General features: G+C 38.4%; 1 protein-coding gene across 1 annotated transcript in view; it reads right to left on the bottom strand.

Moving 5' to 3' along the window:
- The window catches only part of CRB1 (crumbs cell polarity complex component 1), a 140,793-nt gene that overhangs the window by 35,350 nt on the left and 77,624 nt on the right, over positions 1-27,819 (bottom strand). The window contains exons 5-10 of the mRNA XM_046677948.1: positions 18,369-19,325; positions 12,536-13,106; positions 11,508-11,599; positions 10,924-11,115; positions 3,873-4,779; positions 1,122-1,250 (exon numbers count right to left, since the gene is read on the bottom strand). Of these exons, the coding sequence (XP_046533904.1) occupies positions 1,122-1,250; positions 3,873-4,779; positions 10,924-11,115; positions 11,508-11,599; positions 12,536-13,106; positions 18,369-19,325 (2,848 nt within the window). The remainder of the gene's footprint in view (positions 1-1,121; positions 1,251-3,872; positions 4,780-10,923; positions 11,116-11,507; positions 11,600-12,535; positions 13,107-18,368; positions 19,326-27,819) is intronic.

The raw sequence follows: 27,819 nt of genomic DNA, 5'->3' as shown, positions 1-27,819 counted from the left end.
GAGAAAATTCAAATTAATCCCAGCTGTAGTTGTCATGGACCACAAATATACCCATTATTTTATTAACTACCCTTTCGGGAAAAATTAATTCAGTCAAAATCTCTTTTCCAAAAGTGTTGGACTTTAACTTACGTAATTCGTTTAACATAGCAGTTTGATCAGAGATCAATGTCTTACCCTGCATGGTCCATGAGATGGAGGAGCACTTTTATTATTTTCTTTTAATTGTTGCAAGCAAAGACTTATTCATACATTTATTCCAGCATATCTGTGCATCTGCATAGATGCGCAGAGGCTTGGAAGACACCTCAGCCTACTGCAGCATACATTTGGATTGCCACTTGTCACCTAACCTCTCAGCCTCAGTTTACACAAATGCAAAATGGAAATACTAACAATTAGAGATAATATTTGTAAGGGCCTGGCATAGTGCTCAACAGGTCCTTGACTATTATCTGCTTCTCTAATACATTTATCCCGTAGAGCCCTGGCTTTTCATCATTTTGGGGACATTGATTCCTTTCGAGAATCTGATAAAAGCTAGGGAGTGTAAGCCCTTTTTACCCTTGACCTCATCTTCAGCCAGTCAAATGCATAACCAAATTTGCCTGTGTTATCAGCACATCACAGACCATCTGAAGCCGTTGACCAACTCCACGTCAACAATCCTGCACCAGGCGAAGAAGGGTTGAAGCGTCTCTTTGGGAAGGGCAGACTCACATGGATGAGGTGTGTATACTTTTAGGGGTCTAGGTAATTCTATGAAGCAATCTTTTAGGTTTATTCTATTTTAGTTCAACAGGGACCACATTTGCAACATGTGCTACAGTTAGTGGGAAAGAAAGATGAATCCAGAAGTACTTATGAGAAAAAAATTTCACATTTTACATTTTTCAAAGACATATTTCCTTATCTGCAGTCTTGGCTAATAAAGCGTTCTTCACTTTGACCTAAACCATAATTTTTCTTCTTTTTCATTGTTTGACTCTGGCTGGACCTCTATTTCAGCCTAGATTTTCCTATGGGAACTGAGAGGAAAAATTAGCAGAGAAAGAAACTTTGAATGATCCCACTGTTCTTCAGCTCACCATTTTCTTCTATAGAGTTCTAACGTGACTCACCGTTCCCCAGTGAAACCTGGCCGGCACACACATTTGAATCCACCCGGGAACTCTGTGCAGCTGCCTCCATTGTAGCAAGTGAGGTTTGTCTGCTCATTCCCACAGACTGTTGCGGGTAATCTGCTGTGTCTGGAGAGAGAAAAGAAACAGCCACAGCTGTTCATCTTGTTCATCTCATTCAAGAAAACTTTTTGGAAAGGTTCGTATATGTAGTCAATGCCAAACTAATTAAATACTCAGGCTGGCTGAGCTATAAATGCTTAATTGTGCTGCCTTAGACAAGAGTCACTTTCTCAGTAAACAGCTCCTGCTGGAGGGCGCTGTAACAAGTAAGCCTATACATCTTCCATTTCTACCCAGTTTCCATTGGTGAGATAAGATCTATGCCACAGAGTGGCAGTAAATTTAGCGTTGGAAAGAAACTTGCGATAACTAGATTTGCTGCTGCTTTGCCAATAAATCAACACAGGCCATAGGAAAATTGCATCTCTGTAAAGGCCGGGAAAGAAAGGACAGCACTCCGGTGCCCAAGAACTCCTGTGACTTCTCCGTTGGCTTTCAGAGCTGAACTCCAGCTGCCCTGCCGACAGTTGTTGCTCCCTATCTAATAATTCATAGCTTAGCAGAATGCAAACCAAATGCTGTCCAGGAGCTTTGTGTATAGCACTCAGTGGTAACTACATGTGAATTCAGAATGTCTAACAACAAACCTGTATATATTAAGGAATGCTTAGAAAAGCGTGAATGAATTGTTAGAAGCTAAGCAGGACTTTATTGCAAGACAAAATCCAGTGGTATGAATAGACTGATTAAAAAGATTTTAAAGGTGCTATTCAGGTACTTTGACACCCTGTGCATGTGCATGGTGTCTGGTACATAATTAATATTCAGGAAATAAAAGATGGATGTAATTTTGTCCTGTTGTGTATGCTGCAGCTAATATGGAGAAAGCAGCCTATATGATAGTAATGATGGTAAGTGTGTCTCTTCCCATAAGAGCTAATCAATTCCACTTTAAAAAGAAAAAATCATAAGGACTTTTCAAAAGAGCCAAAAATGTCAACCATCTTTGAAAGAGGTCAATTAGCAATGCAAATATGAAGCTTTGTATACATCTTACATTTAACAAACAATTTTTGAATCTCATTAGAAGGGACTTTTGAGAACTTTAATCTTTGAGAACTTGACTTTGATGAATTAGGCAGAAAAAAAATACTGAAGAACTAATTACTAGGGCATATACGTTTATTTGACTTATCCAAAGTCACCATGGCAGTATTATTAATTTTGATCCTGAATGTCTTTCACTTTTAAACAGGCAGTTTACATATTGGCAAATAAGTCGGCTAACCCATGAGAAGCGACATCTTACTGGAATGTCAACACTTAGCACATAACACTGTGCTTTGCCTTCATAGGCTCTGAACACAATAAATGTTGTGGAGATACATCTTCTTAGAGGTTCGGCCTCATGTTGTGTCTGCTAGGAGATTCATCCAATTGCGGTCCCACCTCTGAATTACTGTAATGTCTATAGGCCACCAGCCCACTCCAGGTGTTCTTGCCAAAGTCCTGGAATATATTGCTTGTTAATAATAACCCTCTCACCTCCCCATAATGACTAAATTGTTTAGTGAATTTAAAACAAGTATAAGTTACAAAAGCAATAATGAATTCTGCTTACGTGGAAATGTTGAAAAAAATGTGACTTAGTAGGAAAATATTCATTCTTGTTTCTGCTTATATAACATGAAATGGAAGTCATTACTAGAACTAAAATACTGCTTTTGTAGTTTTAGAAAAAGTTGTGAAATACTTTGAAATGGGCAAAATAGATCACTGGGTATTCTTTCAATGGAATGCTGGGTGTTATATAAAGGACCCTTTAATATGATCTGATTTTGTGGTGTGTATGCGTTAGATTTTCTTTACTAAGCTATTTTACAACTCTGTAAGTTGTAGAAAATGATATTAATACAAATGGACCTTACTCATGGAAATGCAAATGAATTTATCTGTAGTGATGCAATTGATTATCACACTGCAGAAAAGACGGCTTCAGATACTAATTTCGTTGCCCTCTAGGACGTTAAACAGTTTTACATTTATTGGTAAATTCATTTCCTCATCCCTATTTATATATATATTTATATATATATATAAATATGTATAATTATAAATATAATAATTAGATTGTCCTTTGAACTAGTTTTTACATCTTACTGGTTGCCCTCATTAATTAATGACAAATAAAATCATCAAAACATGTTCATTTACATTTGTCTGAGAGTCATGATATCACCTTTTTGAAATTACACTTTAACATAATCTTTTCATGATTTTACAAGATTTACCTGCCTGAAATAACCCAGGGTGCTGTTTTAGGGGTGAGAGTCATGCTCCCTCCAATGATACTAAAATTCAGCTTTTGTATTTATTGTGAAAGTATTTGTTTCTTGAGGCCTTGAGGCCGTCAGACTCTGGGGTGTAGTTCACGAGACATATTCTAACAAAGATGACTGAGAAAATATTTTGCTCCAAGTTTGGCCAAAGCACTACCATTCTTCCTTGTACAACATCCCAGCAGGTGAGATCCTGTCTTTACATGACCAAGTTGTGATGGAAGTGCCCAACGTGACCCCTGTTCAGTGCAGCCCATACATGCATACCTGAGGGGAGAGCTTTCCAACTTGACAAGGAAATGTAGAGCATAGCTCCAAAGACCAAGTTTTATATGAACGTCGTGCTCACCTGCAAAATTTTCCTGTGAAATTTCCAGAGCAGCGGCAAGAATAGCCATTGGCGTCACTGATGCAGGTGGCCCCATTTGCACACTGGTGACTCCGGCAGTTGTCTATAAATGCTTCACAGTTCACACCGGTGTATCCAGGCTCACACTTGCAGTGATAGGCTGCAAGTCTGTCTGAGCAGTTGCCATGGATACAGGGGTTTGAAAAGCATTCATCGATGTTGAGTTCACACTGTGTCCCTGACCATCCCAAGGGACAGGAACAGTGGTAAGAGCTATAGATATCTTCACAATCTCCTCCCTGTAAGCAAGGGTTGGAGTTGCAGGCATTTAACTGCAAACAGCCAGTAACCACTGAATTTACAGAGGTTTTCAGAAACTGCTCTTGCTGAGGTTTCTTAATGAAACCACGGACATTTTCAAAGTAAGAGAGATAAATGCCACCGATTTCTATTGTACTTAGACACCCTTGCAGGCCCTGCATATTGTCACTAGCTCGGTGACCCACATAAATGTCTGTATTATCCTTCAGAAAGTTGAGGCTTCCAGTAGCAACTGCACTGGTCACAAAAGGTGTTTGGTTGTCCACTTCCATTTGCCACCTGGAGGCCTGGGCCAGTGGGTCTGTCATGGAAAGAGTCACTTGGTGCCATATACCATCGTTCATTGACTGCACACTTGTCAGACTCAGCATATAAAAACTGTTGCCACTTTGCAATTGAAATAATAATCTGGAATCTCGAATGCTAATACTAAGGAATTCAGGCTCCTTCTCTGCATGCAATATGATCCCGCTCGCATCCCTTGTTCTGAAGCCAAATGTGATATTGGTGAGTTCTCTGGTAATATTCCCATTGCTTCTGAATAATATCTCACTGCTTTGTCCATTAAAAACAGCATTTGCAGTACCTAAAGAGACAAGGCAATATCAATCACCAACTTTATGAAATCTGTAACGTTTGCTTAATTATCTTTACTAATATTAATGATCGTCACCTTACTACCATCGTGTATTGATTGATATAGGTGAGGCACTGTGATAATCACCTTTATATTATTTCTAATACAGAATTCTTGAATCCAGATTTATTATTATTATCATCCCCATTTTATAGAAGAAGAAATTGAGACTCACAGAATTTAAGTAATTTCCTTGTGTCATATGGCTAATAAATAATAAAGCCAGAATGTCAAGCCTGGATGGCCTGATACCAAAACCCAAACCATATATTTCTTTTCCATCGAAATCCTAATACATGCCAATATTTATTTTAGATTTGCCACCACATTATCCATTTTATACATAAAGAAACTGAGCACAAAGGAATCACAAATCTAGCTATGGTGATGCAGTAAACGAACAGTGGAGTGTGGCTGCTGATGAAGCTGACCAGAAGGCAGTTACCCAAATGGCTGGTTAACCTACCTGGCAAACTCCAATTATGTGTCAAGCTACCAGTTCTGTGCCTTAACCCAGGTAGCTTCACCTGGCTGGGCAAAATTATACAACCACAACAATTGCTCTACTTTATGCCCACATATTGTACGTGACCGCAGCACTTCTGGGCAATCTTACTGCATTTTTCTATTGAATTGTTTTTCCATGTCTACAAGACCATTCACAGCTTGCTCTCTCTCTTAAAATATCTAACCCTTTCTTAGCTTATGATCTCCTTTGATGCTTTCTTAAGAAAATAGGAGTGATTAAGAACTGCTTCAGCTGGGACTGGCCCCGTGGCTGAGTGGTTAAGTTCGTGCTCTCCGCTGCAGGCGGCCTAGTGTTTCGTTGGTTCAAATCCTGGGCACGGACATGGCACTGCTCATCAGACCACGCTGAGGCAGCGTCCCACATGCCACAACTGGAAGAACCCACAACGAAGAATACACAACTATGTACCGGGGGGCTTTGGGGAGAAAAAGGAAAAAATAAAATCTTTAAAAAAAAAAAAAAGAAAGCTGAGGCTTTCAATTCAAATTATAAAAAAAAAAAAAAAAAAAGAACTGCTTCAGCTTTCCGCCTAATCCGCAAACCTAACAGTATCTGGGTCCACTCTGCTTTCCGTTCTGTTACAATGGACGCATTGTCCTTCTTCTCGTCTCTAAGATAATAGAAAATATATATATTTGCTCTCTGCCCCTGGTTCCTGACACAGGGCTCCTATAAACTTTGTAAATTCCTGAGTGATAAGAGCATCACAAGCATCTTTTGTTCCATTGAGGTGACTCTGGGCGGGCTCCCGAATGGATCCTGGATGAGGGCTGGTCACCAGAGAGAACAAGCCATGATTAAAAGCTTGGAATTTTCAGCCCTTCATCAAAATCCCAAAAGTATGGCATTTGAAGAGCTTCCAGGTGGGCGAGCACATCCACACTGGGAGGGCAACACACCCCAACTCCATGGGGACCGAAGCTCCTGTGCTCAGGACCCTCCCAGCCCTTGCCCTATGGCTGTTCATCTGTATCCTTTATCATATCCTTCAATAAACTGGTCAACGTAAGTAAGAGTTTCCCTGAGGTCTGTGTGCCTCTCTAGCAATTAATCAAACTTGAGGAGAGGATCGTGACACCTCAGATTTAATGCTGATCAGTCAGAAGTACAGGTGACAACCTGGATTTACGATTGGCATCTAAAATGGGGTAGAAGCCGTCTTGTGGGACTGAGCCCCTAACCCGTGGGATCCGATGTTACCTCCAGGTAGACAGTGTCAGAACTGATTAAACTGAATTAAATTGTAGAGCATCCAGCTGGTGTCACAGGATTGCTTGGTGGGGGAAACCCCCACACGTCTGGTGTGAGAAGTGTTGTGAGTGTGGTGGCAGTGTAAAAGTGAGAGAGAAACACACAGGAGAGGGAACTAGATTTTCCTTCTTCAGGTGAAAAGCCAGGTTTTTCCAACACACTATCCACTTGATCTTGGCCAAAAGGCCGAGAAGCGATACAATGCACCATCCAGTGTCAACCCCTCCAGTCATGCACTGGGTCCCATTCGTTTTCACTTTTTCAGATGTTGTTCCTACATTTAACCTCTTTCTGTTCTACATCATTTTCTTTCCATTTTTGTTGTTTCCCTTCAGCGTACAAATATGCTGCAATTGCTCTAATCTTAAAAAAAAACACACCCACAAATCCCCAAAGCACTACTCTGACCTCCCCCCTTCCCCTTGCTTTCTTATTTCTCTATTCCTTTTCCCAGCAAAACTTCTCTAGATAATTTTAAATTCTCATTGTCTCCACTTTCTCATCTCCCATTTTCTTTTTAATACATGCCACTCCACCTTTCGTTCCAGTCACTTCACTGAAACCACTCTTGTCAAGGTCACAATGACCTTCATGTCACTCAATCTAGCCATCAATTCTCTATTCTTGCTTTCTTCCACCTTTTGGTAGAAAGTGACATTAAAACACTGTCTCTCCCTCACTTGTGGGGCATCACACCCAACCACCAACCCTTCTTTTATAGACTTTTCTAATTATTTCTCAGTGTCCCTGCTTCTCTTGCTCTGCAGATCAATATATCAACCACCCCTTATCTCAAGACCTCACTGGTTACCATCACATCTAGAAAGAATTCCTAAATCTTAGACGTGGCTTACAAGAGTTTATGAGATCTGACCCCCGACTAGCTCCCCAGTTCCATTTCCTACCACTGTCTTTCTCATTCACGTGCTACTGTCACAAAATCTTCTTGCTATTCCTTGAAGACAGGAAGCCTGTTCCCCAAACAGACCTTTTACACTTGCTGTTACCTATTCTTCCTCCACATCTTCCCATACCTGGCTCTTTCTCAACGTAATATGTGCTCAAATGCCACCTCCTCCAAGAAGCTTTCCCTGACTGCCCAAGTTAAAATAGCTTCCTCTCTGAATCCACTATTTCATTAGTCAGCTTTATTTTCTTCATAGTGTTTTATAACTATGTGAAATTATATTGTCTGTCTGCCTACTTGTTCCTTGTCTGTCTTTCCGCACTGGAACATGAACTTTACGAGATTAGGGGCCTCCTCTGTCTAGGTTATCAGTAAATCCCTACCTAGAGTATTGCCTGACACACAGCAGGTGTTCAGTAAATATTACTAAAGGAATAATCTATAGAAACAACTCAATCCTTAATTCTGGAAAATGAGATAATGATTAGAAACCACAGCAGGAGAAAATTCAAGTTTATCCTTCAAGTGTATTATTTGACTGGATTAAAATTTCACTTGACTTTATTGCTTTTGACCGTTCTGTCTTCTCCACCAGGTTTGGGGCTGGGATTAGGGAGGAAAAGAGCAACAAGTGTCTCATTACGGGTCTTTAAATAAAGGTTAAAATGACAATCTCTTTAGCTCTCCGACTCCTAAAGGAACAATCCTGTGTGTGATGCTGTATAGATTCATTTTACTAACACTGCTGAGCACACTGACATCACTTCTTGTGATCTTGGAAAGAACAACAAGACACATAACATTTATACTTCATGTTTTCTTCAGGGAACTTTATCATAATAAACATGCCTGTATCTAAGGTGGTTCCAAATTTTTAAACCTTGGTTTTCTGACAGATGGAGAGATAGAGATGACTAAGATCCTGAAGGCAAATTCAGGGTCACGTATGAGCCATACTCTCAAGAGCACGTCATGCTATTAGATCTAATCTTCTCTTTAGATCTTATTTGAAAAAAAATACAAGAGGGAAAATTATGCAAGTAGCAAAAAGGAATTCTAGGGTTCACACTTGTCGATTAGGAAAAATTCGCCCCTCCCATTGATTTACATTTTCTCTCTGCATTAAGATAAGTCACAATTTTAAAAAATGTTATTGAGACTTTCCGGGAGTCAGAGGCAGACTTTCTACCCTTTCTGTAGGAGGAATACAGTAGCAGTGAACTCATTTCTTTCTAAGACGTGTGTCCAAATCCTAAACTGCTTCTTGTGTAGACTGAAGGGCAACGGGCATCAGTGGTGTGGTTCTTGGACTGCTACTGTTTTTAGAAATCCTGTTCCTTTCTTCTCCGTGAAAATGTTCAAAATGATGAACACCCGTTTGTAGAACATTACTGGGACTCACAACTTTAGCATTTCTACCAAAATATTAACAATACAATGAATAATTAATAAATTATTTTAAACAGTATTTAAACAGTATTTTAAAAAGTAGTTCAGAGGTAGAAAAATGGGAAAGGTTGAATTTAAAATTCCGTGCCATATTAGAAGCCAGATTACATTCTTTACATCAATTCATTATATTTTATATGTGCGTATAGTATACATTTCTCAAATATGAAACATAAAAGTGGATGTATTCTTCTAGAAATCTTCCCCAATTATATATACCATGCGACACACCTTACATATCTTTTTTTTTTTCCTGAGGAATATTGGCCCTGAGCTAACATCTGTGCCAAGCTTCCTCTCTTTTGCATGTGGCTCACTGCCACAGCATGACCACCAACGCATGGTGTAGGTCCATGCCCGGAAACTGAATCCTGGGCTGCCAAAGTGGAGAGCGCTGAACTTAGCCACTAGGCCACAGGCTGGCCTCCCTCTTATATATATTTTTAATATATGTTTTTGAAATATACCAAAAAAAAAAAGTAAATATATTCCTCTGTTTGCCTCAGTCACTTTGGGACTCAGTCTAAATAGGGTGTTGGTGATACGGACCTTAGGTCAACCTATCCTCTATTTCCATTCTATTATTTTAGTGCAATGTTTCCCAACGTATTTTGCGCATTTTTTTAATTGTACACAGATAATGTACTTAAAATCTAGAGTAGTTAAGTGAAAATATTGAGTTAGTTTGAAGAAAAATAAAAGTTAATTTATTCATTTAACAAATATTTATTGACAACTTCCTATGTTTGGCATTAATCTAAGCACTAAGATTCATGTGAGAAACCAAACAGGAAATTTTCTTTCTTTTTGAAACTTATATTCTAGTGAGGAAAGAGATGATGAACAAGACAACAACCACATGTATAACAAAACATGACAGAGTAACAAGAGATATGAAAAAATATAAAGCCAGGTAAGAAGACATTTGGGTAGAGAACTGAATGAAGTGATGAAGGCAACCTGTGAAGCTCTGGGTGGAGATAGTTCAGGATTGAGGTGGTGGTGGTGTGTGGGAGTTTGGCTGAATGGGGTAAAAGAAAGAATGGAGTAAGACATCACAGGTATACTGGGGACAACTCTTTAGAGGGTTTCTCCCACTTTACAAGGAAGCAGAAAAATGATGGAGATGGGAGTGGTCAATGAAAATTTTTCATAATGAGGAGATGTGACAATATGTTTATGTGCTGATGGAAAAACTGATGATTCTGGAGAGTGAGAAAAAAATTTTAGAAAAAAATTTTTGAATAAGGGGAAGAGATTAGAAGTCAGTGCAAAGGGTTGGCTATTGATTGGACTGTGCATTATTTGAAGTAGGAGAGAAGGCAGAATATAAATAACCATGTGGTTAGTATGAGGATATGTCAAAGTTGTGAAGATAGTATTCAAATTGCTAACATTTGGGAAACTGTATTCTGCAGTACTGAAGATGGGCAGGAACACGTTTCAGATTGAGGGAAATACTCATAGCAAACATTAATTCGGTGCCTAGCATGTTGGGCTTTTTACACATAATGTCATATAAACATCACACACACAAATTTGTTTACCTATAAAGTAGATATTTCATTGCTATTTTATGAGGAAGCTTTAGATTATGGAGATTGCGTGAACTGCCGGAGGTCTCATAGTTAATCAGTGACAGTGTGCTAACACCAGCACACTCACTCTGTCTTCCCAATAAGAGGGAAGAAAAGCCGAAGACTACCTGGTTAATTCTTTCTTCAGAAATTAGCTTTAAATGATCCAGGATCTAGGTTTGGTGTTGCTGTGATCTCCATTTCCCACCCAGAAACCCAGGGCAGGATGAGGCATGAGGCCAATCTGCTTTATCACACTACTTGTTTTAGGGGAGACAATCACAGGTTTCTTCAGAAAGCTGCTTTTTTCTGTATTCTTCTTTGGAATAATCGAAATGCTCAACTTACTTGGCTGGATGATAGGTTTGAACTCTACCTACATTCAAATCCTTGAGGCACCAACTGGCACTGGGCTCCTGAAGGACATGGGCTGAGTTCGCACCACTGAACATCTTCACAGGCTTTCCCAGCTGTGTTCACAGGGCAAGAACATGAGAAGTCATCCCAAAGAGAATAGCAAACACCTCCATGGTGACAGGGATTGGACTGAGCAGAAGAGAAATCAAAGGTATAAAAAATATCGGCAACTCAAAATGGACATGGTAAGGCAAGACCCCATATCTATTGTTTTCAATGCTTATTTCCTACGTATCTACATTTTAAACTTTTTATACCCGTTGGTTATTAAATGGAATAAAACTTACTGCTTCTATTGTCAGCTCTTTTGTAAAAGAGAAAGAGAGGGAGAGAGAGAAATAGAGATAGAGATAGAAAGAGATAGAGACAGAGAGAGAGAGAGATGGAATGAGAAAGAGAAATAAAATTGATCTATGACACAAGGAGGGTTTTAAAAGGTATAATAATATTCCCTGTAACTTACAAATTACCAGGAACTTTCCATTACACTAATTATCATTGGAGGTAGATATTATTACTCATTTTCACTAATGAGGAAACTGAGGGCCTCTTGATGCCCAAGACCCTCTCACAAAGTCAAACAGTGAAGCTTGGTACCCAGATCCTCTGGGTCCCACTACAGGATCACCTTCAGTTTCTCTGCCTCTGAATCAGAGACATACTATTATTATTTGTGTCCTCACAAGGTTTCTCACAAAGTATTTGAAATGACAGTACTTGAATAAGAATTTCTGAAAGTTTAGACTGTATGCATCCCAGTTCCACCATTAACATGTGATTTAGGCTAGTTACAAAATCTTTCTAAACTTCAGTTTCCTTATCTATAAATCATGTAAATGGGGATAACAATGTCTGCTTTACTCATAGTCCTTCAACAAAATTAAATGGATTGATCCATGCAAAATCGTTCCTGGAACATTGGAAGGCCCCTATTGTAAAGTTACAGTGATTCAATTTTGCATATTTAGAAGAAAGGCCAGTGCATGGCAATAGTCAGAGCTCAATAAATGTTTAATGGCTATAAATGTGTTTCCTTCTTTTCCTTTGAAAGGTCATGCAGAACTGACAAATTCACACATTTAAGTAGCTTTTAGAAGAGCATACAAAATATATGAAGTAAAGCATGGGCTCTGAGAAATTATATTTCAGAGAATTTCAAATACAACTACCAGAAGGAAGTTACTTCTCAGGTTTTCTCTCTTGACTTATAAAAGAAGTTCAACGTTCTTGATAAAGTTAATGGTATCTTCCAAAAAAGAGTTAATTCAGTCAAAACTCTGGGACACCATTAAGAATTTTGGAACTAAAATACAAGTATTCTTGAGTAATCTGGTTGTTGTGTGAGTTGGAGAAGTGTATAGATGGAGTTATTTTGGCTAAGTAAATAGACCATGATGCCAATAAGGCCAAGGCCATATTTTTGTGGCTCAATATAAATCCCCCAGTCTTGCTGGGAAAATATTGACGAAGTATTATTCTATAGCTAGTGGGTCAGAAACATCATCTTCACATACAAAGAAGGGTTATAATAAATTATCTACTTAATAAAATAGAACTTTAGCATAAAATATGGACATAGCTGGTATGAATAATCCTACCTTGCACATGTCGTCTCCTGGACATCCTTGAGTCACATTGACAAGAATTGGATTGCGGGATGCATTGCTCGTTGAATTTGGGAAGAATTCCAGATTTTGGTTGTTTAATCTTATATCTTGGATACAGCCTTTGAAGAATCCACCATTGACTTCGGTCTCTTGTCTGTCAGGCAGGCCACCAATGTAGATGACATCTCCTCTTTGGATGTTCCAAGTAGGAGCAGAAATAAATCCTAGGTTTTGTGAAGACTGATACAGTTCAATTTTATTTGGCTTGATTTTCAAAGATATTAAGTGGATATTTCCATCACTAAGCACAAACTTTACGACTAATTTGGGGGAACTTGGATTCAGCATTGCTAGTCTGCCATGCTCTAGCCAAACACGGATGAATTGGTAAGTGCTGTTTCCCAAAGCTAGAAGTAAGCCTGATGGTCGATGTGTTCGAACAAACATGGAGAGGGTGAAGTTCTCTCCGTAACTCTTGTCAAGATTAAAAACAGCATATCCACTGGAGTCATCTTGGCCAAATCTGCCTGCCACATACTCTTCAATGTCAAAACAGAGGAGGAGAAATAAAGAGGACATATCTTAAGACTCACAAGTAAGAAGAGGCAGAAGATGAATGTATATACATATACACATGTATATACACACACACAAACTCATACATACATATTTTTTCAAAGTTCAGGCCAGACTTATTCGATAGAACAACAATTTGTCCTGATTTTCTGAACTTCTGAGTTTACTCTATTTAAAAATAACTACAATTTGCTTTTTGGTTAAAGTGAGGTATGCTGATTACCAAAGAGAAAGAGAAGATTTCTGCACTTGTAAACTTATGAATCTCTCCTTCACTGCCCTCAGAATGGGGGGCTTAAAGGTGGACATTCAGATGCTACTGTGTTCCAGCTTGGTGGAAGAAATTTGGGGGCAAGAGGTCTTCCTGCAACATCTGTAAGCAGACTATTCAGGCAGTCATCATCTTTGCTATTTGGGAGCATGCTCAAGCAAATGTCGTTAAACCTAATTTTTCCTTTTAAAAGACAGAAATCAAGAATTACATTCATAAATCGTCTTTTGGGATGATACCCCTAATAATAATGAGGCAGTTGAACAAAGGAAGAGGAGGAGTCTTCCTTCTGTGGTCCCAGTTGGGAGGACAAGCATGAGATGCAGAGAAGCAGGGACAAAGCTGAGTAGTGAACTCGCCCAGCATTTCCTGTGGTCAGAGAAGTTAGTGATGCACCGACATGGCAACACTATTGATGTGGATAATCTCAAGAAAACTCTAGAGAAGCATAAAAATGAACCCTGTCCAACCAAAGCATTGATGATATAGTAGGAGCAAAATTTCTTATCCTCCTAAAGCTTATATTCCAGTTGGTGGGCGATAGACCAGACACAAACAAAGAAGCAAACTATATATAGTATATATATAGTATATATATAGTGTATAGTATATAGAGAGAATATATAATATGCCAGGTGGTGATAGGTTCTTTGGTATAACATAAGTGAAACAGAGAAAGGGAATAGGGAGAGCTGAGAGTAGGAGTGGAGTTATAATTTCAAATGAAGTGGTCAGGGAAGAACTCTCTGAGAAAGTAATATTTGAGCAAAAACCTGAATAAAGTAGAGATAATATTGTAGAAATTCAAGAGAGAAATGATGGTGGCTTGGATGAGTGGTAACGGCGAAGATGGTGAGAAGCGGTCAGATTTTGGAAATATATTGAAGGTGGAACCAACAAGATTTTCTGGGGCAAATTCATCTCCAAGATTTTTGGCCCAACCATCTCGGAGAATTGAGTCTCCATTTGCAAGGATGGGGAAGAAAACAGGAGGAACAGATTTGGGGGAGAAAGTGGGAATCCATACTAAATTTGAGAGGCCCTATTAGATATCAAGTTGGAAATGTCTAGTAAGCAGTTAGATAGAGATGTTCAAGGGAGATGTTCTGGGCTAACTACAATAACTTTGGATTTGTTATTGTAAATATGGTATAAAGCCACAAGACAGGATGAGATCAAGAAGAGAGTGAATATACAGAGAGAACAGAAGAGGTCCAGGAGCTGAGCCCTTAAGCACTAGACATTTGAAGGTAAACGAGATGACAAAAGAGGAGGCACTGAGATAGAAGGAGAACCAAGGAAGAGTGATGTCCCATAAACCTAATGAGGAAGAGGGAGTGTTCAACTGTGTTAACTGCTACTGAGAGATCAAGTAAGATGAGGACTGAAAATTGACCATTGAATTTTGTAATCTAGAAACCACTGATGAACTTGACAAGAACGTTGTCTTAAAGATATTGCCATCTTCAAGTTTTTACATCCCAATCATAACGAGAAAAAAAGAACATATTTCATCATGTTCAAATGTCACAGGCCAGCTGAAGTTTGGGCAAAGGTAAGACATAGTTAGTTTAGTTGAACTCTAGTAAACCTTGCTTAGGCAGCCATCTAGGTTTGAAGACCTCTCGCATAAAAGGCTACATTTGCACAACTCTGACTTGATTTCCTACAGGAACATTGCATTTTAAATATTCATTTGGAGACCACCTGCTCCAGGCAACTACAGGTAACTTTCAAAGTGTACTGTTAGATAAAATAACCTGTTTGAAGAGGTAAATGTCTCTGAATACACTGCAGCAGTTTCATGGGATAAAATGCTTAATAATAAAATGTGGCTCTTGAAGCTTCTGAGATTTAAGAATATGCACAGAATCACTCCACCTCTGGGATGGTGGCGGTCCCTGCGAGTCATCCTAGGATGCCTGTAGCATCACTTTGTGGATCCAGAATGCAGAGCTGTTTTTTTCTTAGAAGCTTGACTCTCCAGCAATTGCATTCTTCTTCAGAAATCACAAGCAAGTAGTTAGAATGTGTGATTTGCTATGTGACTTCAGAAACACCTGAAGCCACATATGACTTGTCCATGGACGTGGAAGGGATGATTCTCATAGGTGTTGCTGATATATCACAAAAGGGGCAATAAATACAGATGGAAAATCACTTCAAGTTTTAACGATTGATGGAATACAAGAAGGTGAAATTTATTAAGAATAAATAAAAGCCACCTAGGTCTAAGTGTGCCTCATGGCTTCAGGGTGGAGGAAGCAGGACTCTGTGGCACCATGAGTGAGAATGACTCAAAGTGAGCCAACCATGGAAAGTGGCTGCCAAAAGATTTACGTTACATCAGGCTGCAGAATAGAAGACCATAATGTCGGATGAGGGAGGTTATAGTCATGTGTCTCTCTCTCCATCTTCAGGCATATCCAAGAACCAGATAAGCAAATTTATTCCAAAGCAAGTAAGCAGCTGATGAAATGTCTGAAAACTGTCATATGGAAAATATTAGAAGAAACTGGGTATGTTTAGCATGACAGACGTGATGGCTTAGATGACCCAAGAAACTTTTCTTCAAATAGTTAAGTGTTCTCAAGAAGAAGAGATGTAAGATTTATACTAGCATGGTTGCAAGACTTACAATGCTGCCAATGAATGAAAGCTAAAGATAATCATATTTTATTTCAGCATAAGGAAACAACTTTGGGGGAAGTTCTGACAAGACAGAGTTAGCGAGTTCTTCACTCCTGAAGTTGTGTAAGCAGAGGTTTGAGCCACTGCACTTGGCTAGCCCAACCGTGTAAAAAAATCAGTGATGGAGCGAAGCTCCTTCTAAGAAAGAGGAATTCTAAAGGGATAAGATTCTCAGAGACTAGATGCATGACTGAAGATAAAATTTATGTAAATTGTCTCTACAAATCAAATATTCTCTAGAAGGCAAGAGGTCGGTGACACATCTATTCTGAACATTATCTTGGAAGCTCCGTGTTCTTATACAGCCAACACAAGAAGATATGATGAGATAAACTTTCAGACAGTTCTGGGAACTAAGCTTTGAGAAATCCTTTGCAGAACTCTCCTTATTGAGACATTTGGTTATTTTAAAAAGAGCAACTTTAAAATATGGCAAGTCCCCATGTCTTTCATGTTTAGTCAGCCAACTATATCCTTTAGTCAGTCTGCTTGTTCATTGCAACGTGTACCGTGACTGAGAAACACTGAGCCAAGAACATGAATTGGGTGAAGTCTGTCTTTGTACGTTTTGGTCTATCTCCTCCCTCTTGAACACATGCATACAATGACAGAAAGACTCCGCGTTCTCATTACAGCATGTAAGCATCTTTTGTAATGCGAGTAAACTCCCCCTCAAACATTCCTCATAGAGAACAGCAGATACAGAATATTTTAATTTTATGACTTATAGATGATATGAAAAATATCATTTTCCCTAAACTTTACTGAGAATTTCCAGAAAGAAAAGATTTTCCAGAACTTCCTCCCTATAAAGACATCTTTCGAAGCCAAGCATTTTCATGAGGGTTAAACAGTTTTCAATAGTGTGGGGGAAAATAAGGAAATTAAGTCAGGAACTTGGTTTAAAAACTTTGTGATTGTCCAAGTTGGAAAAAATAAATGAAAGAAAACCAGAACCCACTGGACTGGCATCTCTTGAATCTATTCGCCAGGACAGCTAGCATCACCGTGGTCAGTATTAACTTCATGGGTCACTGCATCTGAAAGCCAGTCAAAATAAGTCAGCATCTGTTTGTTATTTTGTATATGTAGTAAAAATATTACCTTGGGTCAATTAAATTTTTCTTCAAAAAGTGAACATTGCCCCAGCATAATTTCCCCTTTTCTCCTTTAAAAAACATCACAAAACAACTTGCCATTTCATGTAAAATATTACATAGAACTAGTAGATGCCATACCTCATTGTCAAACAGGTCCATGATTTGTAATGAATATTGTGGTGAGGGCTGGAGACCCAGGCATAGCTTCTAATAATTCTCAGCCATTCGTACACGGGGTAGGGATGGGCTAAGACTGGTTTTAATTTTACTTCATATAAAGCAGAGAAGACTATTTACCAGATGTTGTCCTATTTCAAGTTACTCTAAAATCTTGGGGTAAATTACAGCTGAACTTCAAAGCAGTCTGTTGCAATTACCTCTCAGACGTTTTCAATGCATGATAATAATAATAAAGAGAAACGAGCATGTATTGGTCACTATCAACAGCAATCTCTGGAATGACGTGAAGTTAGGGATTTTGGAATATATTTCAAGCTGTGATTCGCTAGAGAAATTAGATCAGTTAGTTTACGGCACCTACCAAGTTTTACTGTTGTTACTTTCCACACTTTATTTCTTTTTTTTGTCTTAAGCCATTTAGGTAGATATCTACTTTCTTCAATGCAAGCTTCGAAAATATACCTTTGAGTAAAATAGGTGATTTATAAAAGTGCTAACCTTGAGCCTGATTTTGGAGCAAGTGTGAATTGCATAGAAAGGAGGGCAAGGAAGTAAAATACTTACTAAGAATCTACTGTGCACAAAACGTGGTGCTAGTATTTGGCATTGACTAGTTTCATGTCTAACAGTCCTTTTTTTCTCAAAAGATTCTCTTTCAAATAAGATTTACAATCAATTTCTGATGCACAACAAATGGTAATATCATAATAGCATTTGTAAACACCAAGATGAAAATCCATTTAGATAGGAGCTATGGGCTTAATTTTTACTTCTCTGCATGAGTGAAACCCTGGTGTCCTATGAATGCACTCAAAATTAATTAATGCACATCACTAACCACTTGTTTTCTCTCATCAGTAGGCAACTAGCAGCAGAAGTCCTGAGGGGTCATTATGTTTCATAACAGACAGAGGCAGACTGGCTGTTTCTGTTATTGCTCTACTCTGAGGCATAGCACTCCTGGGAGCTCAGCCTTATCTCACCTTTCAGACAGTTCAGGCCTCCATAGGGCCTGTGGCAGTCGCATTGGTAACTAAGCCACAAGTTGGTACAGCGTCCTCTATTTTGACAAGGCTGGCTTTCACACCAATCCTTTCTCATACAGCCTGGCTTGATGTTTAAGGATGAGCCAGATGAAATATTCTCTGGGGTAATATGATTCGAATCAATTTTAATGTCTTGGAGACAGCCTACAAAGGAAGGCGTGGATGGTCTATTATAGATGTTAAGCAGAGCAACACCATTGCTGTTCATTCCCATTGGTAAACCACCCAAAAAGGAGTTTGGAAAAGCACATATGGATCGATCCTTTCCAAATGGGGAAGGAGCTTTAGTGATGCATTTCTCCTTACAAGAGTCGTCCAGTAGAGTAAGGGTCACAGTGTCTGCAAACACCACCTCCACTGAATGCCATTCTCCATCGCTGGTGTTGTGGGAAATGTACAGAAGCACCTTTGACTGGTTATTGACTTGAACTGATAAGTGAATGTAGCCACTTAGCAACTCCAGCATTACAAACATGTCCCTGTCGCCTCGGAGAAGTAGAAGTGCCATTGGCTGAACAGTCTGAAACTTGAGGGCTATGCTACACACTGAGCCCTCGGCTGTAACTGAGCCACTTGTGACCCCCAGGAAGCCATTGCCCTCAAAAGAGAGGGTGGTGACAATTTCACACAGTGACCCAGTATAGCCAGATGGACACAGGCAGCTGAATCCATGCTGGCCATTTTGGAAGTGAGGGATGCATATTCCATTATTTAGACATTGGTGATGGGTACAGCCCAGGAGAATATCAGAACAGTCTCTTCCTTCATAAAATGTTCCAGAATGGTTATCAAATGGGCAATGGCAAGTGTAATTTCCAGGCAAGTTCTCACAAGTACCACCATTTTGGCAAGGATTTGAAGAGCATTCATCGATGTCTTCTTCACAGAAGATTCCTGTTAAATAATAAAGAATAGGTTGAAATGACATATATTCAGATCAGAAATAGAAGTTTCACATAATTGTTATGTGTAATCTTGTGGAAGTGAAGAACTAGCTCAGGCTTAGGAATGGAGTGAAATGTGAATAGTTATCGAGGGAAGCTAAAATCGATTTATCATTCTGCACATATTGTGCAGAAAAGTGCAGTCTTGGCAGACTTTGAATTCTTTCTCTAGAAATAGATTATTTACCAGATATGGTGGTTGACTCAAACTACCATTGTCAGAGACACATGTGGCACTGAATATCATAAAAATGAAAAGAGAGAAAAAGATTGCTCTTGACAGCGATGCTAGATACCTCTGATGCTAGATTTTTGCCTCTGCTTGTTTGTGCCTCCCCACAGTTCCTAAAACAACAGTTTGCCAGACATATAGATGGTCTAGAAAACTCTGCCAGTGGAGGACTTCTAATATGAATGGAGAGTCCCATTCACTCTAAGATACAATCTTAGTTAATCCAAAAATACTTCAAACTCTGTGAGACGAGTGGATGTATTATAATCTTAGCGTCTCCCATGGCACCTGTACAGTGCTGAGCATACATGTGTCATAAAAAGCTTGATGAGTAGAAAAAATAAAACTAAATTGAACTGATTTATTTGTTATATAACCATCCTTACAGGCACAGAGAACCGACACAGGAATTACAGGCTACATCTAAAGAAGCATTCTAATGCAAGTTTAATTTAACTAAATTTATGTAAACGTTCCTATTAGAAGATATTTTACTTTAATTTGGTTTTCACAGGATTTTGAAGACAAAAAACTTAATCAGCCATCATTTAATTAAGAGTAATATTGACCAACTCATGAGTTATAATGAAAGCAAAACACTGTTTTTTCCTCCCGCTCTGCCTTTAAACATGTTTAATGGCAGGAAGGTTTCCCTACCACTGGATAAAAATCCCCAGCACACCCCAAGACTATTTTGTTCACTCTCCAGTAATAGTCTCATGATCACTTTTAAAAAACCCTGCAGTAATTATAGAATGGCCAGTCTCATATAATGACCAAAAGTCTCAATGCAATTTAGAACTAAGTCTGCTTTCTTTGTTTGCTAGGTCAACTTCAGGCTGTCTTGAAGGAGGACTTGGAAATTTTCTTCCCTCTTTTTTTTCCCCTCTATTCTCCCAATCTCCAGATTTCTGAGTGTTAGAAGGGCTCAGAAAGTTTTCACCTGACTGGTACTGATGTAAGATGCTTCCATGTTCTCTGAGCCTGGCAGGTGTTTCGAGTTGACATTTGTTCTGGGGGCTATTTGTGAGCTCCTCGGAGCCTCCCCTGCTCTGTTCCTCCAGCTGAGGCTCCAGAGACCGGGAGACAGGCATTGCCTCTCCTTGGACCAGCTGCTCACATGCTGCCCCTCCCCCAACCCTTTCCTATTGGTTTACTGAGGTTTACTCCTTCATCATCTCTCTCTCTTGGGGTTCCTTCACCTTCTGACAGAGACCTATTGGGCAGGATTCCTTTGACCCTGACCACTGACTGTATTTCTACCATGAGTTCCTCATGTGGACCTCAGGATTCCTGTGCCTTTGACCTTTCGGAGAGGAGCATATTTGCTTTTCAGTACAGCACAGCGGCAATTCTCCTCCTCTCTCTTTCCTGCTGCCTCAGGTTAAGAGTCACACCTTTTCATCTTTAGATTCCCCAGGTGGGTAGAGAATCCAGTCTAAGTTGCCCATTTCTCCCTCCCCCCAAATTTAGGTGAGACTGGAGTTTTCCTTGAAGCAACTCACTCTGCTTGGGGTTAAAATGTAGCTTCTAACCCTAGATTTGTGGGGTGGAGTACAATTCACAGCATAGTGGGCAAGTCTTTCCAAAGAAATCTCTTTATAGACTCGCTCCTTCAAATTGCCTCTCAGGAATTTTCACATACGCCCAAAATGTGTAAACATTTCAAAAGCCTGAAGCATATTATCTGTATTTACTTTGACATTCCTCATTACAGTCTCTCGCATCATTCACTTTCGTACTGACGGCAACCATATCTTGACCTCTCAGTTGAACCTTCAATTTACTGTATTCTCAAATTTACAAAATACCTACTCTGTGCCCTACCCTCACAGAGGAGTGTGAGAGGTGCAAAGTAGCAGAGACAGACCTGGCCTCAATATGCTCAAAATATAACGGAATAAAAAAATGCATATTTATGAAAATTCACTGTACATAGCAGGTTCCCAATGAACGTATGGATAACAATTGAGGATCAAACTCAGGGAACGTTAGAGAAGACTTAGCAAAATTTTAGGGAAAAGGTATTGAATGAGAGATAATCATAAATCGTTAGCTATGAAAAGTCAATATTACAAATTAAATGAATGCGTAAATATTGATGACATATCTACCATGTGTAAAATACTGTGGATGATAACATGGAGTAATAACTTGTCCCTGCCCTCAACGAGTTTAATGGAGAAGACAAATTTGTGAAAAATTAACTAATAGTGTAAGTCAAGACAACACTGGAGAGATAGCCCTAGATAGTATATCATGGATTCCAAGTGAATTGTATCAGCCATGGCTGCTGCAGAGTCTCTGCAAAGAGAAATCTCTTCAGGTTGGGCTGATATATAGAGATAGGATTTAAAATAGGTCTTCAAGTATAGATCGGATTGACAGAGAGGTATGTGAAAATAACTGAATAAAAAACTCATCAGTGGAAAAGCATTAAGACATTTAGAGGTGATGGGTGTATTTGGCAATCTAGTTGGCGTGGAGAATTTATGCAGGAAAATCAAGTCAGAAAGATTAAATATAACCAGATTGGAGAAGGTCTAGGAATTTACAGTTTTTATTGTTTTGTTTTATTTTTATTTATTTGTTTACTTATTTATTTTCTGAAGGCAGTGGAGATAAATGGGTAATTGTTGGATAGAAGACCAACATGGTTTCTCATAAAGTTCAATGCCAGAGGGATATTTAACAGAGTGAAGTGAAAAGAAATCGGAGATGGGAAGTCCAGCTAGACAGCTATTAAAATTGTCCACACCTACGATCTTTAGCGTCCGATACAGGACATTTATGTCCTTATAATTTACAGGACCCTTTCATTCGTCCTTGGTCAGCAAATAAGTGCAAATGGTAGTACTTTCTTGACTGTTGTTTACTGTATTTTTTCTCATAATTCCTAAAATGTACACATCTGATCTTTCACAAAATAACTACCAATAACTTGGTTATGTGTTTCCTTTAAATGTAAACAGAGAAGCTAGTTTTAAATTTTACCATCATGGAAAAAAACAGACAACAAAAGAGGAGACAAAACCCGTATTAAGGTCAAAGTCTGAAGAAAATAAGCAGAATGAGATATTAAAAGTAGAATGATAAACAGTAATTTATGCTTTTGCCTTGTTTAAAACCAGTTCTATTGACAACTGCAACGTAAAATAAGGTCAGACGTATCTATTTGATGAACGCAGAAAACTAAAAGTGGGAAGAAAGATTGAAACTTCTTTTATTGGCTATTTGACTGTCTCAGCCAAGAACAAGATCTGCTGTCAATCAAGATAAAAGGATTAGGTAAATTTATGGGATTACCTGTGTCATTCAGTCTTCTTAATTGGGTATTTTAGTTGATAATGAATTGGTTATTTATATCTAAGTATTTATGATATGAGGTGGATTACTTGAAGCTTCTGTTATTTTGTTTATGTGAAGTCAATTCATTTAACTAAAAACTGTCACTTCATTTTATTTTTCTAAAATTCCTTTAGTTTAGTGTCTGAATCTGTGATAAGATTGCATTTCAAAAATAATTATGATAGGGAAAATATTTACTATCTGGTATGTTCCATATTTTCATCAGAATAAATCATGTTAATAGATAAAAAGGACATAGACTTTACATTTTAGGTAAATATCATTGGCGATTAAAATGACACTATAATTCTCACTTTATTGAAAGCAATAGTTAATGAAATATCTAATAGAAATTTTTTTCTACAAAAACTTATATACAAAATAAGTTTCATCTTTGTCTATTTTGACTTTGATGTTTTCTTTATTTTAGTAAATAGAAACCCAAGAAAAAATTAAATATAAAGACCAAAGTCTCAATTCATAAGTATTTCTTTTCCTTATGACTTTGAGTAACTTTCTCTTACGCAAAAGATCTAATTTTCATTTGATAGTAATATCTACTATAGCATTCACATTAGTTGCTACATAAACATCTCAAAAACCTTAACAATGGTACCAATTAGCTTATACAAAAAGAAAGAAAAGAGTGAGTTACCTAGGAGCATTGCCATTAAAATGTGCAAACCATGTATCCTGGCTCCAAACATTTTTCTGTAAAAGAAAGAGGTATCCATCCAAAGACCTACTAGGCTGACAGAGTGAGTTCCTGATGACTTTGTACCATTTCCAAGTGTGGGCTTGTTTCCAATGTCACCTTCTTCCTCTCAGGCAGCAAATGGGAGGACTTAGTTTTGACTTAATTCTCCCCAAGCTGGATCAGTGGGTCTTAGCGTCAGACCCATGGTGCTGCTTACCAAGCAGACTTAATCTATTCTTAGATCCTCTCCCTACTTCCCATGGCACCTCCCTTTTTTAAGTCACAGTAGTGAATGTTAATACGATCTTACACTGAACATTGACACGATTATCATGGAAAAATGAGTTTTGGGGAATCTGGATGCAGATTGGTATTTTTGGTGACTTCTACCATGGAAAATTAGAGCTCAATTCTATTTTTCTTCACAACAATGAAAATGCTCTTTTTGGTTTTGGTTTTAATTTTTTTTCTGTTTTGCGTTTGAATAGTAGTTAAGAAATTCATGGCAACTTCAAATCTATTGAATGTCTATGCAGGGAATGGAAAAGAGAAATTAAGAAAACAGCAATGGCTTGCATTAGACTTCACTGAGATTGTGACAAGAGTTATTTGCATGGGACTCTCAGACTTAAATTCTACCTTTTATGAAAAAATAACTATGCTCTATTGGTCTTAAACATAATGGTACTTGATTTCATACCATAGGATAATTTGAATAGGTGAGGTCTTTGGCACATACTTAGAGTGATTTGTGCTTGGTATTCTTTTTACATTTTCTGAGAGGGGCACCTGAGGACCACTAGAGGTTTCTCCTAGGCAGTTACTAAGTCCCACAGAACTCCCACAGTTTGTGAAATTCTTGCCATTAGGGTAATTTCTTTAGTTAAGACCTTGTCTCTTGGAAGCCTCAGAAAAGATGAAAGTGCTACCTGAGGTGGGGTAACTGTATCCTGAGGCAGTCATTAGTGCCTTATCATGGACTACTATACAGGCTTAAAAATCTGTGCGGAACTGAGGTCAGATAAGTACTGATGGAAACCAGGTGATAAGGCAGGAAAGATTTGAAGCAGGAGACACTGCAATAGTATATTTCTTCATTCATTTATTGTTCATTCATTGTTTGGCTCTTATTTTGCGAGGGCCTACTTTGCCTGTTACTGTGTAGGTGCTGGAGGCATGATGTTGAGTAAAATCAGATACAGTTCTGCTTCATGGGGCATCTGATTCAGCCAAGCTTCTACTAGTAGGAAATGCTGGGCAGATGAGGTCTTGGGGACTGAAGGAAGAAGTTAATCCATGGCGCTAAATAGTGAAGGTGGGTGGGGAGGAGAGGCAACATATTCAGAGTTCTGATCAATGGATCAGCTTGGAGAGAAATTTCTAGTAGTCTTCAGGTAGTCAGAATAATAAAGGAGAATAAACATGGACTAGGTATCAGCCAACACTGATTTTCAAATCCCAGCTTTGATACTTACTAGGCTATGAGAACATGGGCAAATAGCTAATTTCTTTCAGCTGAAGTTTCTTTACCTGTAAAGTGGACATCATAAAGCCTATTAAACAATTAGTTTTGTGTGAACAAAACGAGATAACTATAAATGCTTGGAGCATAGTAGCCATTCACAATAACTTCAATAATTTCTTTGTGGAATGAATGAGTGAACTTGGATACAAATTACTAGGATAAGCATACAGAAGGCATGCTTTGCAGATTTGTAGGCAATATGAACTTGATAAAGATAATAACCCCTCCGAAGCAGAAATGATGGCCACTGACCCAGTGGTCATTCCCCATGTCCCACCCACCTTCGTTAAAGGATGCAAATGGCAAATATATTCTTTCACATCTTCCTTTACAGCAACTGAGTGACGGGCATGTGATCCAACCCTGGTCAATGGGACCTGAGGGCAGCTCTGCTGGGGGGCACTCTTGGAAAGGCTTTACTTCCTAATATAGAAAAGATATGCACCTTTAAGCCGATACTGTCTTGTTCAGATGCATTCCTGGAACCGCATTAGCTACATTACAGCCATAGGGAGAGAAGTCTAAGAAATATGCGAAGCTACTGAAGATGCTAGAACAGAAGAACGGGACCCTTGTCAGCGAGATAATAGATTTTCCTGAGTATTTAATCTGTTATCAGAGGTGTATTTTCTTTGTGACAGAAAGCATCCTAACTGACAATATTACAGTTATCAGGATCCAGAAAGATCTTTACAGGCATGAATAATGCACTTTCAAAGGAAATTTATCAGAGAAAAAAATGTAAATTTGTATATTTTGTCCTTAAATTTTGTTAAAATTTAAACAAACAAACCTGGGGACAGTGTATAAAACCTGGATGGGGTGTGAAGACATGGATTAAAAAAAAAATAATGGGATGTACATCCTGGAAATGTATATGCAGTTAGAAATAGCTGTATACCCAGCACCATGGATAGAGCTAAATAACATGGTGCCAAACAAAAAATGAAAGAAAATGACAACTTTAACACAATACATATGTATTTACAAAGCATTACTTTACATGCATACAGGCAAATTAAAGTCTAAATATCTAATATAGTACAGAGATTTCCAAAAGAAGGGGAGAAAAAATGAATGGAGGGTGGAGGGAATATAGAAGGATAGAATAGAATAGAAATAAACAGGAAAGCCAGGATTCTTGTGTCAGCTAAAGAAGACAGTTTTCCATGAGCTGAGAAAAGTTGACTAACTCTTTTCTCTCGAGATTAAGCAACCACAAACTTGGTGGAGGACACATAGTTTCTCAGTCTAAGACATATGTGTTTCAATTGAAAATAAACTTAATAACAAGCAATAATAATTATATTAACATTTATTGAATGCATTACAGTTTATGGTTTACTTTCATGTATATTATGCCAATTTATCTTTAAAATATGGATTCACGGTGATATAGATCCTAAAATTTTCTGTGGCTCTGAGATGTCGTGGTGGATGATAATATCTCTGGCAAAGAAATGATACTCTCTCTCTAACTCCATATTAGTAATAAGTTTTAAGTCCTTTAAGAATAAGAGTTACAAGATGCATATCCCAGTAAGGAAAGCTAATATAATAGTAAGTTTACTTGAAATCATGTCATTAGAGAAATTCTGGAAGAAAATGAGGATGTTTAACCTGGAGAAAAGCATATACAAGGACACGTAAGAAGGGTCTTCACAGGGTAGCTGAAGGTCCATCCCATGAAAGTTTTTGTTTTATTTGGTCCCACCAGGGAAAACTGGCACCAATGGCAAGATGCCATAGGATGTTATATTTATGCTCCCTGTGCAGAATCTTCTAGTAGTCGATGTTGAGCAAGCATAGAATCTAATGTCTTGGGAGACAGGAAGTTTCCTGACATTGAAGCTGTGCAAATTCAGACAGGATCATCATTCAGCATGGATGTTATAGAGAAAATTTAAGAAACGGTGGGTTATAGAGTTCAGTGGCCTCTAATGATTCTTGCAGTCCTGAGATTCTATCATAATTTCCAAGTAAAGAATATGCTGTACTCATCATTTCTAAGTAGATAATCTAAGTAGAGAATTTCTAAGTGGAGAATATGCTGAATATAATAGGATCCATCATCTTCATAACTTTGTCACAGTTTTTAAGATCCGTAAAAGGGGGAAAGCAATAAGTTCCTTAGAGGGTTTATCTAAGGATTAAATGAGACAATTGCTCAAAGCATGTAGTTCCAGGTCCTGGTAGGTGCTTATCGAACCCCACTTGTCTTGTCATAATTCACTACTTTCATTTTTATTTACTTAAGAAGATAGTTAGGTTTCACGGTATCCATAATTTTCTCTGAGTTGACTATGATTAAATTTCGCTTTTCTAGAGGTCACTGTAAGTCATCTCCACTATCCAAAATATAATCAAGAATAAAGATATATTTTAAAAGCTTCTGTGTTTAAAATTAGAGATTGCAAAGTTTATTAAGTATTTCCTCAGGCCCTGGTTCATCTTTTATTATTATTTTAGACACAATCAAAATAAGCTTGATTACCAAGTAGCACAGCTTGCAGTGGAACAGAATCAGCAGAGGAGGAGGATAAGGGGAAGCTCCCGTGTATATTTTCAGCAACAGGAAATGATAGTTGAGAGCTGGACAGTGAACTTGAGTGGCTGTAACTAACACTTACGGAGTCCCAAAT

Source organism: Equus quagga, chromosome 12 (assembly GCF_021613505.1).
Source record: "Equus quagga isolate Etosha38 chromosome 12, UCLA_HA_Equagga_1.0, whole genome shotgun sequence".
Taxonomy (NCBI): domain Eukaryota; kingdom Metazoa; phylum Chordata; class Mammalia; order Perissodactyla; family Equidae; genus Equus; species Equus quagga.
Note: the sequence above shows the minus strand (reverse complement) of the source record. Positions and strands in the feature narration are given on the sequence as shown.